The sequence below is a fragment of the Paramormyrops kingsleyae genome, chromosome 13 (assembly GCF_048594095.1).
Source record: "Paramormyrops kingsleyae isolate MSU_618 chromosome 13, PKINGS_0.4, whole genome shotgun sequence".
Lineage (NCBI taxonomy): Eukaryota > Metazoa > Chordata > Actinopteri > Osteoglossiformes > Mormyridae > Paramormyrops > Paramormyrops kingsleyae.
Window position 1 is genome coordinate 31784489 of NC_132809.1, and position 12283 is coordinate 31796771.

At 41.8% G+C, this 12283-nt stretch overlaps 1 protein-coding gene across 1 annotated transcript; it reads left to right on the top strand.

The window, feature by feature from the left end:
• The first annotated feature begins 427 nt into the window (after nucleotides 1-427).
• Nucleotides 428-12181, top strand: katnb1 (katanin p80 (WD repeat containing) subunit B 1). Its single transcript, XM_072698653.1, has 20 exons — nucleotides 428-800; nucleotides 1283-1482; nucleotides 1774-1904; nucleotides 2091-2208; nucleotides 2966-3066; nucleotides 3189-3230; nucleotides 4204-4287; nucleotides 4782-4897; nucleotides 5091-5162; nucleotides 5273-5423; nucleotides 5788-5972; nucleotides 6084-6235; nucleotides 7249-7299; nucleotides 7610-7671; nucleotides 8836-9048; nucleotides 9515-9664; nucleotides 10169-10245; nucleotides 11165-11239; nucleotides 11459-11575; nucleotides 11787-12181. Exons 2-20 carry the CDS (start codon nucleotides 1443-1445, stop codon nucleotides 11920-11922), a joined length of 2073 nt encoding a protein of 690 aa, XP_072554754.1. The 5' UTR covers nucleotides 428-800; nucleotides 1283-1442; the 3' UTR covers nucleotides 11923-12181.
• Nucleotides 12182-12283: the final 102 nt, after the last annotated feature.

Consider the following 12283-nt stretch of genomic DNA (forward strand, 5'->3'; position numbering starts at 1 on the left):
TCTATCCTACCTGGCTTCTGATGAGCCACACCTGTTCTCAGGTAAATACCAGAAACAGGTGCACCTCATCAGAAGCCAGATAGAACAGAAAACCTGCTGTAATGATTCTTGTTTCCTATGATGCTATTTGGACAGTTTTTAATCTATCACAGTTTTCATTGATTATGCACGTATTCAGAGTGTGTGTTTGAAAAACACCGATTATAATGGGTCCTAGTACATTTTAGTTCTGTACCTACTCAGTCGTGCAGTGAGGCACATAACTCATGTCGTGCCAATAGTTGCCATATATTCGCATGAGTGGTATTACAATAGCGAACATGCTTTTAATTCACGTCCCAGCGAACTTGTGATCCCTCGGTGGGCGCAAATTGAATGACGTCACTATTTCTTGGACTATTCGTGACTTTCATTGGTAGTTAGTAACTAAGGCGGTACCGCACGTGCCCGCGTATTGCAGAAAACTGAGGCGTGCGTTGAAAAAATAAACTCGCTATCTCATTTAGCAGTAGAATTTGATCTCTTACATACAGATTGTGCTGGTAAACTTTGAATAATTATTTGTATCTGTTATATTTATCATAGGGCAAAGACGCATGGTACGGTTGCTAAGCGTACTTTGACCAATCAGAAAGGCCGTACCTGCATGGGGCGCCCGGACTGCCTGAGTCGAGGGCAACGAAAACAAACATGTCAACAGTTAGGCTAAGAATGCCCGGATAGACTGTTAATTTTTCTAAAAAGAAAATAAATCCACTCAGCTGGAAATGTTAGTTTATTTATGAAGTGTTTGAAGATCGGTAAGTACCCCATTTTAACTTGCATTTGAGAGAATTAGCTGAGCATGCAGTCTAACTAACTAACTAGCTAGCTGGTTTATCATTACGTCAGCTCAGTATCACGCCAGGTTTATTTAATTGTTTTTTCGTTTTATAATATTCAGGGTCTATACTATAATAGCGACATTTTGCTAACGGTCATGTACGATTTTAATTGTGTTTGCTAGCTGTTCGTGTAGCTCAGTTAGGTATTCAGTAGTCGTCTTAATACCATTTGCTTGATTGTATTTAGTACGACAGCACATTTTGTTACTTTTATACTTTTCCAGTTTCATTTTGCATGCATGCTTCTGCTAACTTTGCTCGAACACTTTCTGCATCCCGTAGTGACACCAATAAACATAACATTGTAAATTGCTGACAATTACCTATTTGCGCTGTCTTGTATCTCGATCCTTTTGTTATAAAATATTTAATTATTAAACTTTTTCTTCTCTTTACAGGCACCAGAAGCAACTGCAATGAAAGTGAAGTGACGTCATTGATTAATTTAATTAACCTTTCTTGTTTTTTTTTTATAACTTCACATATATTTGAAGAACGAACCACAGAATAAACGTGAAAAGATTGCCATTATATTTTTGTATTACTCGTTCGGTTAGCATGGCGGGGGTCGGCACAACTAAGACGTCATGGCGATTGCGTGAGTTGCAGCCTTATTTGTTTCACAGATTTTTTTTTGAGATGATGTTTTCCTTGTAGAAAATATTATATCAGCATGCACCTAATTATAAAATCAATGTAAACTGAACGAATATACTCAGCTGAACACAATGTAAGGCAAAGGGTACTGGCAAGGGGTCTTGTCATTGGATAAGTTAGGAGAGTGTTTGGTATAGAGAGTGGTGTACAGGTTAATGGGGTTTTGGCTGCATTTGAATTTTCATCTTGCAATGTGCTTGCACTCTATTGCTGTACCTGGGTTCTTTTTCAGAGGAGATTGTGGCACATTCCAGCAATGTGTCCTCGCTGGCTCTGGGGAAAACGTCAGGCAGGCTGCTGGCCACGGGTGGGGAAGACTGTCGGGTGAACATCTGGGCGGTCAGCAAGCCCAACTGCATAATGGTATTGAACAAAGGCCTTTTTGTATTTTATCTCCCATCTGGTTCAGTATTCAGTTTTACTTGGCTTTGGTCTGGTTTGTTACCTTTCCTGCTCCTGAATTCTCTGTATCTTTCCCATTCCTTATACCAAATTGCCTTGTGTTCTTGGGCCTTCTCAGTAATGGAAGGTGTTCTGTCTGTGTCGCAGAGTCTGAAGGGACACACCAGCCCGGTGGAATGCATGCAGTTCAGCAGCTCGGAGGAGCAGGTGGTTGCGGGGTCACAGTCTGGGTCACTGCGTGTCTGGGACCTGGAGGCAGCCAAAAGTCAGTCTGATGTTTTTTCTGAATCTTATTACATTTCTCTCCAACAGGGTTGGGGTCATTCCGGAATGCATTCGTCAATTCCAATCCAAGTCAGGAATTGGAACTGAAGTTGGAATTTAAATCTCCCTGAAATTCGACTTCAGTTCTAATTCTGCTCCCCATGGTTTTTCCTCCAGTCCCAATTCCAGTTCCATTTCCTGATTTTTCACTGGAATTGATGAATGCATTCCGGAATGGCCCCAACTCTGCTCTCCAACATTCTCTATTCCTTCATGACATGTTAAAATATATAAAGAAGCAGTGCTGTAATGGTTGTTTTGCTAGGTCTTTGTTGCTTGTTTTATATCTTTAGTCCTGTTCGGACAGAATTATATTTTACCTTAGGATGCATTGCTATTGAAGCAATTACCAACGTGGTCCATAATTTAAATCCTTTCCAAATCTGCCGTGTCTTTGTGTTTTAGTTTGTTAATGGAACAGGGCACGTAAGAAATAAAATTCTGTTGTCATTAAATTTTTAGATTAGCTAACTCTGATGTTAAAATTTGGATAGGATTAATTTTATGTCCAGCTATCTCTGGTAATTGTGAAAATTTCTTATCCCATTTGAATTGGCCAGTCAAATCCCTTTGATACTACAAAATTAGTCAACCTAGGTAAAACCAATCCTATCTGAATTGGGCTTTTGTGTTATATATTGCATAATGTTATATGTTGTATATTACAGCTTGAATTAAATTGTCCTTTGTCTGTCTAGTACTTCGTACTCTGATGGGACACAAAGCGAACATTTGTAGTCTTGATTTCCATCCTTTTGGGGAATATCTAGCCTCAGGCTCCATGGACACAAATATCAAGGTGAATAAGACCTAGTTAGACTTCACTTGGATTGAACATTTGTAACTTTTACTTTGGGTTACGCACCTGAACTTCTGGCTGGCACCTAAAGTTGCATCTACTTTGCTTTTTTTCTCTTTCAGCTGTGGGATGTTAGAAGGAAAGGATGTGTTTTCAGATACAAGGTAAAAAGCTTTTTTTCCACTTACTTTCTAAGCAGAAAGTGCTTGTTTTCCTATTGCCATTACATACATTATTGTCCAGTGGTTTATGCATAAAAATGATCACTTAAAAATCATCACACTTTACGCTCCATAAAAATAATCGGTTCTTTCTACCTTACGTTCCTTTTTTGTCAGATGGTCTAAACTGGTTTTAGTACCGGTGCTTTTATGATGTGAATAAGCCACATAATTGGTCATTCTTAATGAAACTGACAAGGTAGTGCTATTTTAAATAGTAAAATAAGTTTTATATCCAATAGCTAAGAGAAAGCAAAAACAAATACGGCAAACTATTTTGTGTATGATAGCTGTGAATTTTGGTACATTTCGAATTCTCAGCTTGTTGTACAATTATGTAACATGTCACAATATGTGTCATAAAGCATATGTCCTGAAAGAATTGCACAGAAATTAGTAAGGAGTGTGTAAACTGTATAATTATTGTATGCAGAAATTGTATGCACACTTGTAAAGGATATGTAACAGAGAGGACCTCCCCCCCTTACAGTCCCTGCAGCCTATAGAGGGAGGCTCTTCCTTATTTGGTTGAGCTGAGCCTAAGCTGATGTGGATAAATGATTCCTTTTAGTTTACCCAGTCCGCCCAAGGAGAGTTGGTGTTTGTCCCAGAATCGCAGCCAGCCTCTAAAATAGCTGCTCACATAGTTCAACCATGAATTGCAGCCTCTGCCAAGTGCTTAATAAAAGACCGGACGGATATATTCAGTGGTGATGAACACTGATTATTTCAACAAAATGAAATGGTCCATTAAAATATTATTCATTCTAGTAAAAAAAAAGAAACCGCAACTTGCTGCCTCAAGTCTAATATGTTTGTGTCTGTGTGGGTCCATGTGTTGTGCTTGGTTGAGCTTCTGCACTTGATAATATATTTTCTCAGTTGCTTTTGAGCTGATATTCATGCTTATTTACAGGGTCATACGCAGGCAGTTCGGTGTCTGTCCTTCAGCCCCGATGGGAAGTGGCTCGCTTCCTCCAGTGACGACTCCACAGTGAAGGTGAGTGGCTTCCCGGTCTGCCGTCTCACTGTGCGGGTAAAGCAGGACTATTACTGTCACTTATTCCTGTGAAGGTGTTAAGAAACTCTGTGCTTGACACCTCTCAAAATAATATTTAAACATTTAAAAAAAAAAAAAAAAAATTCATGTTGTGGTGAATCGTTGATAGTCATAAATTCCACTTTTAATGTCCCATCCATAATGCTGTTTAGATGTATGTATTTCTAACCTGTAAATTCAAAATTCATATATTAAGACTCGTCTTTTCAGTCCAATAGGTTACATGCAAAATAGATGTGCAAATAGGCTCATTAATACTAAGCTTGTGAACTTTGTTTGCCAATATGAGTCTAAATGTCACGTTCAGAATGCTGGAATTGCCCTTGTCAGGTGTCAGATTAAGTTTTATTTTCTTCCAAAGTGAAAGCCATCATCCTCAGTTTGAGGATTTCAAAAAATAAATTCAAGCCTCTTATTCATTTTCATGCCATCAGTTGTGGGACTTGACTGCTGGGAAGATGATCACAGAATTTACCGCTCATACTGGTGCAGTCAACATCGTCCAGTTTCATCCCAATGAGTACCTCCTGGCGTCCGGCAGCTCTGACAGGTACGCCTCTGAAAGGCTTTGGGCTCACATTCAGCATGATTTCATCACTGGAATTTGATAGCATAGTGCTGTCAGTATGGGATTCATTAGTAAGAACTGAAAATGACAGTAATGGGTAAAAGTTGGGCCAGGTGGACGGTATCAGGAGAAAATGACTTGATCTGCTTCTGTTGTGATTGGTTCTGTGGTTCAGGACCATCAAGCTATGGGATCTGGAGAAGTTTAAGATGATCGGCTCCTCTGAAGGAGAGACGGGAGCAGTGAGGTTTGTGTTGGGTTTTACTGAAACGTCTGGACAGACCCCATCCCCCGTGTTTAAAAAGTCCCCTTTATTGAGATCCCTGTAACCCGAACACTGCACTCTGTCATCTGTAGGTGCATCACGTTCCACCCGGACGGATGCTGCCTGTACAGCGGTGCCCAGGACGCTCTGCGGGTTTATGGCTGGGAGCCCGATCGCTGCTTTGACGTGGTGCCTGTGGCCTGGGGCAGGGTGGCTGATTTGGCCATATGCAACAACCAGCTGGTGTGTCACTCCCGCTCGCTCACTCTTCTTAGAGCAGCTGTAACACGGAATGGAACTAGGAACACAATAGGAAAATGTCCACTAGTTCTGTCTTTCAGTTGACAGTTTCATATGCAGCAACTAAGTCTTGAAATATTTCACTTGACACCACACAATATTCACCTTGAAGAAGTTAAGTACTTAAACAAGCAAACATTAGGTTGTTCTTAATCACTATGCTGCCTGCTTTACTTGTATAAATGCATAAAGAAGATTTGGACATGATATTAGTACATTTAGCCTTTTCATCTTTTCAGTTTGTTGTCCTAACTAAGCTGGTTCTTTCTTTTTCCCTCCCCCTCTCTCATGCTCTGTCTCCTATCAGATTGGAGTCTCGTATCACTTAACAAATGTCTCCTCATACGTTGTGGATCTGAATCGTGTGAAGAAGTCAGGGTCAGTGATCCAGGGGGTTATACAGGATGATAAGCCTCTCACAGAGCCTACGCCCAAGGGCACCACCATCCGGCGAAACTATGAGCGCCCACTGACAACTTGTAGCAAACAGAGGTAATGTCTGTCACGCTCGGTCCTCTTACAATACTTCTTCGGTCCTTGTTCGAAATCTCCGAATACTTCTGGCATTTAACGATAAATGGCTAACTTGCATGTTCTGTATAGAGTGAAGCAGAATCCGGCCACGGACCGACGCAGTCCTGAGGGCGAGAGACGTAGCCCCAGCAGCGAGGAGGAGCGGGAAGAGAAGGATTCCACTGCAGAGATTCGCAATGCCGAAGACTACAAGGAGATCTTTCAGCCGAAGACGGCCATCTGTAAGCCCCGCTTCTTAATGGAAAATTCCCCTCTTACCTTCAGTAATCCTCAAACTCACCCTGGGGGAGCACTGTCTTTATTTCTTCCAGCTGAATAGGTCATTAATTAGGCTTGACTGCTGCTGATTACACCCCAACCATGATGTATGCATATTTTTGGTTTTTGTATTTTTTTTTTTTTTGTACCGTTAATTAGTAGCTTATTTATTTTGAATATGTTGCTTATATATTTTGAATATGAAGGTTACTGGCCCCTGAGCAAGGCCTTTAACCCCCAGAAACTACATTTATCCCCAGGATAATTGTTGTGCCAAGGCGTGTGTGATTTTATGTTTGTGCTGTTGGCATGAACAGTGGTGGCCTGTGCCGTGGGCAGTGGTGGCTTAATGGTTATGGAAGCGCACTTGTGACTGAAAGATTGCAGGTTCGATTCCCAACCCACAAGGCACCACTGAGGTACCCTGACCAAGGTTCCCCGGGTGCTGAATTAGCTGTCCCTTGCTATGTCACAATGTCACATATGGGTTAAATGCAGAGGACACATTTCGTTGTTGTGTGCTGTGGTGTGTCAGCGATGACCACTGATCACTAAATTCTAATTCTAAATTCTCATGGACTGACATCACGTCTCAGGGTGCCTGGAATCGGTTAGTTGGCTCCCTGCTAACCTGTTGGAGGATGGATTGGTGGATAACCACCAGTCTCTCTCTAAAAGAATACAACTTGCAGTCCATAACTTTTCATTTTCCGTTGCTGTTAACTTACAACCAATGACCTCATTAGTGTGCTATCTTATGTGTCAATTCAGGAAAATAACTAATCACTGCCCTATTATTTCTGAATCTTTTAGGAAGCATGGATATAAACAGCTTATGACTGAAGTGTGTATTGCTTCTGAAAAACAATGGTGTAACTTTTTTTAAACCAATATCTAGAATGTGCTATTATATGAATCTTGACACCCTAATTATCATTCGATTCCAGTTCATAATCTGCTCAATTGTCTTTTGTAGCTCGCACACCCCCAAGGACAACTGAACCGTTTCCAGCACCCCCTGAAGATGGTGAGTGCTTTGAATATCGCTGACTAGACAAGGGCCTTTGTGTCAGAGGTCGTTCTCTCTAAAGGAAGGTCAGACGTCTGTCTTTATCCATCACTTCATGATGACATTAGCAACTTTGGAAGGGTCATTATCGCCATTGTCGATATTCTAAAAGAAAGTAATGTTGAAAGAGCAGATGCCCAGAGTCGGCAACGTAAACTTTACACACAAAATGCATGTAAATGTTTTCCTAGAAATCTCTCATTTTATGAACCTCTATAAATATTGTAAATGAGCATTATGGAAGGCTACATCAAATCTTTCTTTCTAGAGAGTTTCCTGGTGAAGCCCAACCCAGTGATGGAGATCACCCCAATGCCTGACAAACTGGCAGTAAGTGCTGCTGGGAAATCACAATATTAAGTTTGAAATTGATATAATTGTGAAAATAATTCCTCTGAGGAACATAGACGCCTCCCGGGTAACGATTGTCCGTAGTACAATATTTTGAGTTTACAATGGGAAAATGCTTTTCACTTTCAGAGCATTATTCAATAAATTACATGAGATATTGTAGGCCGACGTAATAGTTCTAATCTAGGCTATGATGTTCGGTTAGGTGTACTGAATTAAAATTGCCTTTATGGTAGGTTTATCAGAACGTAACACCAACATAACCTGTACTTGTAAATGTAGTGGTACCTCAGTATTCGAACTCATTAGTACTCGAATTTCTTAGGTCGGCGTTCACGGTTCGACTTTTAAGATAAATTGTACGGCGGGGAAATTAGTCACGCGGCACGTCTCTCAGCGGAAACAAAGGGTAATGCTTCAGTCTCAGCCTCACATTCGCTGTAATAACATTGTTTGTTGGTGATAGTGCTTTTTTTTTATTGAAAATTAAACTTACGCAATAGTTGTACAAATGTTTCAACCTAAAAGTTTGCAATTTATGAACAAATTAACAAATACATAATAATAATATAAATAAACAAGGACCGCATGGCATAGTCTAGTGTTGGCGCAGTGTTGGGGCATGGCTTGGGCTAGTGTTGGCGCAGTGTTGGGGCATGGCTTGGGCTAGTGTTGGCGCAGTGTTGGGGCATGGCTTGGGCTAGTGTTGGCGCAGTGTTGGGGCATGGCTTGGGCTAGTGTTGGGGCATGGCTTGGGCTAGTGTTGGTGCCCATTCTTTATCATTTTGGAAGCCATTAAGAAAAATGTTACAGATGGCGTACAGTGATGGCACAGTATTTGCGAGAAATTGCGAAAATGTGTTTAGTATATGCTCTCCTGTTTTATCCTGTTCATTTTGTGTTTAAATGCTAAAAAAAAAAACACATTTAGGTGTAATTTTTTTGGGGCCGGGAACCAGTTAATTGTTTTTCCATTATTTCTTATGGGGAAAATTCGATCAGAACTCAAACTTTTTAGGATTTGAACCCGAGTTCTGAACGGATTACGTTCGAGTCCTGAGGTACCACTGTATGTTGAATAAGTGTGGAAGTGGAGATGGAGCAGAATGAGTATTTGATGTAAATATTTGCCGGTGCCATCAGCCTGGGCAGCTGAAGATCCACCCTATCGCCTCATCCACACCCGTCGTCAGAGAGCCCACCATAGTCACAGCTGCTGGCCGCCCCCAGCCCACACCCCCCTGCCCCCCCGCAGTACAGCACGCTGCCCGTCCACCACAAACCAAATCTGAACCGACGGTGATCCTGTCCTCCAGAAACGAGCCCATTGGCCTCAACGTGGGCGACTTCCTCCAGGTTAGTCAGGGGGCGTCTGCGTCTGCGTCTGCGTCTGCGTCTGTGTCTGCGTCTGCACCTGTGCAGATCACCCCTGTGAGGGACGGTCAGAATTGTATATGAGACTATTGTAAAGTAAAGGGATATTTTATCCCAGTATGGGCAGACAACACTGGGGGAAACAATGGAATAAAGTTGGTTATTGCTGAGAGTTTTATGCTTTCATAAGTGTCTTGTATACTTGCAGTTTATATTAATGCTAATAAAATGGGTTTGTGTATATTCAGTGTGGGCAGAGGATGGAATTTGTCCTCCGTTGGGTGTGGATTTCTTTATAGTTGTCTTAGAAGTGGCCTTTCCTTTCAAACTCTTAAATGTTTACTATTATCTGGTGCCTGTTTTCTGAACATGAAGAAATAGCAGCTTCATTTTCATGTTTTTTTTGTTGATATTTTTATTGGTGCTGAATGTTTTATTTCTTTCACAGGTGGCCAAGAACAACAAAGTGTCTGTGCTGAGTGACGACGATGCGCTGTCCCAGATCCGCAAGGGCCACGACACCATGTGTGTCATGCTGACCAGCCGGCACAAGAACCTGGAATCTGTCAGGGCGGTGTGGAGCAGTGGAGACGTCAAGGCAAGGGCTGCCGTCTGTGGCTCCTAGATAACCGTGGTGGATATGATGGGATGGAGAAAACACTGATTGTGTGACATAGCTAAGGACTAGAAGCGTTTCCCATGGTGACCGTAGGTAACTTTGAAACTATGAATCATAAATGGAAGAATTTGTGATGGAGTCTGCTTTAGTAGTTTACCGCTTGGAGGACATGATGAATAGGGTTTCCTGGGGATCACTGCTTTGTTTAAACAAATGCAAACCAATAATCACTGGGAAGTTTGAATAAACTAGTTGACTGGCAACTCGCAAGCCTACTCGCTAAACAGACTGGAAGCCTTATTACTGAAGATACCCCTTTAGGCTTCTGACGTGATGCTGGATGATTCTCTATGTTAAATAATGGTTCCTGTTATGTCTTAGCTCATGTTAATGTTTACTTGGGGGATCCCTGGCAGTTTGTACATGACTTTGCACACGTGATTGAAGCACGGTGTGACGCAAGTCCTCTGCTTTGTGCTTCAGACTTCCCTAGATTCAGCTGTCTCAATTAACGACCTGTCCATCGTTGTAGACATCCTCAACATCCTCAACCTCAAGCCGTAAGTGAACGTCAGTGCGTGCTGCTCTTTATGTGAACTGTGTCCTCTGCTTTGTTTCCCAAAGGAGGAGTTCAGTCTCCCTTTGGGTCACTGATTTGTGCATTTGTGTCACTTGTTATAACTGGACATTCCAGTGGAGCTCCTGTTTTGGGAACACCTCTGCCTTCCCTACAGCACTGTACTGCTCTTTCATCTCTCAGCTGGTCTCTTGTGTGTCTTGAGACCTTGAATTATTTTTCTTTTTATTTGAATAGCTCTATTAAGATCTCGCTATGTTTGTATGTACTGGGCATTCATTGGAAGATCAGCCTAGCTGCACTTATGCCTAGTTATCTTCTTGAACTCTATGCTTGTAATGTATTATTTGCCTTGCCGGGTGCTCCGGTCCCCCCCCTGCCCCCCCACAGTCCAAAAACATGCTGAGGCTAATTGGGGTTGGCTAATTGCCCGTAGGTGTGGCTGGTGTGTGAGTGGCTGGTGTGTGAGTGTTCCGTGTAATGGGTTGGTGCCCCATCCTGGGTTGTTCCCCGCCTTGCGCCTGTAGCCTCTGGGACAGGCTTCGGACCCCCCCACGACCCTGAATAGGATAAGAGGCTTCAGAAAACGGATGGATGGATGGATACATCAGCATATGTTAAATAAATGAACTGTACATGTTTTACATAACTCATGGAAAAGATGGTCAATTTAATATTTAAACTGTTAACTACACCAGAGATGGAAATGTAAACACTCACAGAAGGATGAAATATTTGGCTCTTTCTTTCCTTTTCTCCCTTTTCAAATATTCAGTAGTACTGGATGAAGTATTCACTCGAATAACGGTCTCATCTGGATGTTCTTCCTGTATAGATGCTAATGAGTCTCACTAGTAATCAGTTTGCCAAACAAGGCCATGGTTTATGTTCTTTGTTACCAGATCGCTATGGAAACTGGACCTGTGCACCTCTATCCTGCCCCAAATAGAGGAACTGCTGCAAAGTAAATATGAGAGGTAAGAGCAGAATGAATGGGCAAAGTTCAGCAGTATCAGTAATATCCAGTGCTGCACATGTACAGGGAGACCCATAGGTTTTTATAGAGTATCTGATATGTGCAGCAAGGGCCCATGGTTTTGCAATCATCTACATTTTACATCATAACCCATTTTGTATTGTTTATACAAATCTTTTTTTGCAATACTGACCACTACTACTTCGTTTTTCTGCATTAGTTATGTCCAGACGGGATGCACTTCTTTAAAGCTTATCTTGAAACGCTTCTGGCCTCTGATCTCAGACACGCTTACAGCGCCCCCTTCTGTTGGAGTGGATATATCACGTGAAGAAAGGTGAGGTTTTGCTTTCTACTCACAAATTATCCGTTTGCAAAGTCTGTGTGCCGAAAGTTGCATGTGGTGTTTTTGGAAGGCAAAATAAATCTTTGAAATATTTTAAATATTTCATCGGCGCCTTGCTAAAACCGGTGGTATCATGATTGTCATAAATGAGATCTTGTTGGTCGTATGTGTTTCTCCTCGACGTGACCACTGTGTTGGTCAGACACCAAAAATGCAAAGCCTGCTACAAACTGCTGAAGAACCTCAGCAATGTTGTGAAGAACAAGGCCAGTCAGGTGGGTCGACATGGAAGTGCCTTCAAAGAACTACATCTTCTCATGGCTCCTCTGGACAACTGAGAGAAGGGTCATGAAGGAACCACACCCTTGGCGTGCTGCCCACGCCCCGGTGCCGGACGCTGTCCACATCTCCTCATGTGGAATCGTTCACCTGACCATCGTGAATGAAGCACTTCTTGCTACCAGTTGGTACGATATCTTAATATAATTCTGCAAGCTGTAAAGGTTTTAACTGATTTTTCATTTTTTTTTTACTTTTTTTGAAATAAGCCACACTGTAGAAAGTTGTCAATCAAAAAGTTTTACAATAAATAAACTTTGAAAAAACTTTTTGTTTATACTTTACCTTACTGCATTGAGTCATCAACGCATCTCCAGTGCTGGAAGTAACCATACATTTCTACCACATGATTATGACTGT

What these genes read in the sequence shown, in the direction of transcription:
- katnb1 (XM_072698653.1), top strand. Translation starts at nt 1,443, where the DNA reads ATGGCGGGGGTCGGCACAACTAAGACGTCATGGCGATTGC. An exon ending in TAAGACGTCATGGCGATTGC is followed by an intron (nt 1,483 to 1,773) that starts GTGAGTTGCAGC and finishes GTTCTTTTTCAG; the next exon opens with AGGAGATTGTGGCACATTCC. An exon ending in TCCAGCACCCCCTGAAGATG is followed by an intron (nt 7,300 to 7,609) that starts GTGAGTGCTTTG and finishes CTTTCTTTCTAG; the next exon opens with AGAGTTTCCTGGTGAAGCCC.